Raw genomic sequence first — 2,512 nt, 5'->3', positions numbered from 1 at the left:
TGTGTGTGTATATATATATATATATATATATATATATATTGGTATGGCTGTGTGGTAAGAAGTTTCCTTCCCAACCAAATGGTTCTGGGTTCAGTCCCACTGCATAGAACCTTGGGCAAGTGTCTTCTACTATAGCCTCAGGATGACCAGAGCCTTGTTAGTGGAGTTGGTAGATGGAAACTGAAAGAAGCCTGTTGTATGTATATGTATAGATCTGTGTGTCGGTGTTTGTCTCTCTCCACTCCAACTTGGCAACTGGTGTTGGTGTGTCTACGTCCGCGTAACTTAGTGGTTCAATAAAGGAGACCGATAAAATAAGTACCAAGCTTAAGAAAAGATAAATCCTTCAGGGAGCGCAGTGCTCCAGCATGACTGCAGTCAGATGACTGAAACAAGTAAAAGATAAAAGATATACAGAGACAACTTCAGGGGATGAAAATTTCCATGTGAAATGCAGCAGGTTTTGGAAAGATAGTGACGATGTTTGAATGTTTACTCTACATTATCGCTGCTGTTGGTGGTGGTGGCAGCGTTGTTCAGGTTAAGGTAATGACCTGGTAGAATTATTAGCATATCAGACAAAATGCTTAGCATTCCTTCCAACTTTACATTCAGAGTTCAAATTCCACCGAGGTCAAGCTTTATCTTTCATCCTTGCACGCTTAATACAATTACTACTAGTTGAAAACTAGGACTGACACACTTGACTATCCCTGCCCCCCACAAAATTTCAAACCTTGTGCCTATTCACAATATTTACATTTGACGGATATTTGTCCTCATCTTGTTTGTTGTTAACACAACGTTTCGGCCGATATACCCTCCAGCCCTCATCAGGTGCCTTGGGGAAATTTCAAACCTGGGTTCTCATTCCTAGGGTATTTTTCAATGTTGTTGTTGTTATTATTATTATTATCATTATGCCTATTGTAAAAAAGATTATTATTATTATTATTATTATTATTTATTATTATTAGAGTCAAAATTAAAAGAAGAGTGCCATTGTTATTTAGTGAACGATATTTCGACATCTTGTGTGTCTTCAACGGGTTCAAAAAATAAATTTGTCAATCTACTTCATTTTGGTTAATATAGAAAGGATTGAGGTAACTCCTCCTGAAGATTATTATTATTATTATTATTATTATTATTATGGGGATTTACCAGAATTACCCTAAGTGGATCTGCCCCATTCTTGGGGGTTTTGTTTATTTATTAATTATTTATATCCCTCAATCATTGCAGTGTCTACTTTTGATCAATGTTAACCTCACTTTTTTTTTTTTTGTGTGTGTGTGTTATATCTCATCCTTTGACATTGTTCTTTTATATCTTGGACCCTTGTGGCCAATAAAAGAAATTATTAATATTATTATTTGATGATAATAATATTATTAATATTATTATTTGATTATTTAGGGCGGCGAGCTGGCGGAAACGTTAGGGACGCCGGGCGAAATGCTTAGCGGTATTTCATCTGCCGTTACGCTCTGAGTTCAAATTCTGCTGAGGTCAACTTTGCCTTTCATCCTTTCAGGGTCGATTAAATTAAGTACCAGTGAAACACTGGAGTCGTTGTAATCGACTAGACTCCCCTCCGTCCCCCACCCCCATCCTTTGCCCAAAAATTTCAGGCCTTGTGCCTATAATAGAAAGAATTATTATTATTATTATTATTATTATTATTATTATTGTTGTTGTTGTTGTTGTTATTTTATTCTTTTTTTTCTGTTTTTCTCAATTATTTCTCATATTATCATTTCCTTTTTGTTTTTCTTTCTTTCTTTTTTTCCTCCTTTTTCTCCTTTTTTTTTTTTCCTCCTCCAAAATTTCCATCTCTTTTTCGTCTCCGTTCCTGGCACGTTATACCACTCGCTGTCCACTGTACACCGTGCCACATCCCTGTCTGTCCGTCAATACTATTGCATCCCACGCTACAACACCACTGCTAAAACTGCCAATACTAACTAACCACCACTGCCACCATCACCAACACTATCATCATCGACACCACCACCACCACCACCACCGCCATGGTCGTCAACACTACCATCATCATCATCATCACTATCAATACCAAACACTACCACTATTTCCATCATCGCCATCAACACCACCACCATCTCACACACCAACAACATCATCACATTACCACTACCATCGCTACCACTACCATCATGCCACCATCACCATCGTGTTACCACCACCTTTGTGCCATCATCACCATCACCATCACCATACCATCATACCATCACCATATACCACCGTCACCACCACCATCAACACAACACACATGAATACCATTCAACACTCCTGTCACCACCACCAATACTATCACCCTCTGCTGACCAATGTCCACTCTCACAAACTGCCCATTGGTCACTACACACAAACAGCCAGTCAATAAGTCCACCACCAGCATTAAAAACAACACCAACAGCCACACCCCTAAAACCCGTGTTGCACCACCACCACCACCAACAACAACAACAACAACAACAACAACAGCAAC

General features: G+C 38.8%; 1 protein-coding gene across 1 annotated transcript in view; it reads left to right on the top strand.

Annotated features, from left to right (window-relative positions):
- LOC106875786 (platelet binding protein GspB-like) overlaps positions 1–2,512 on the top strand; it is a 106,537-nt gene that overhangs the window by 51,592 nt on the left and 52,433 nt on the right. The window contains exon 2 of the mRNA XM_014924092.2: positions 2,397–2,507. Within this exon, the coding sequence (XP_014779578.1) occupies positions 2,397–2,507 (111 nt within the window). The remainder of the gene's footprint in view (positions 1–2,396; positions 2,508–2,512) is intronic.

Source organism: Octopus bimaculoides, chromosome 28, assembly GCF_001194135.2.
Source record: "Octopus bimaculoides isolate UCB-OBI-ISO-001 chromosome 28, ASM119413v2, whole genome shotgun sequence".
Classification (NCBI taxonomy): domain Eukaryota; kingdom Metazoa; phylum Mollusca; class Cephalopoda; order Octopoda; family Octopodidae; genus Octopus; species Octopus bimaculoides.
This window is presented reverse-complemented; position numbering and strand designations above follow the sequence as displayed.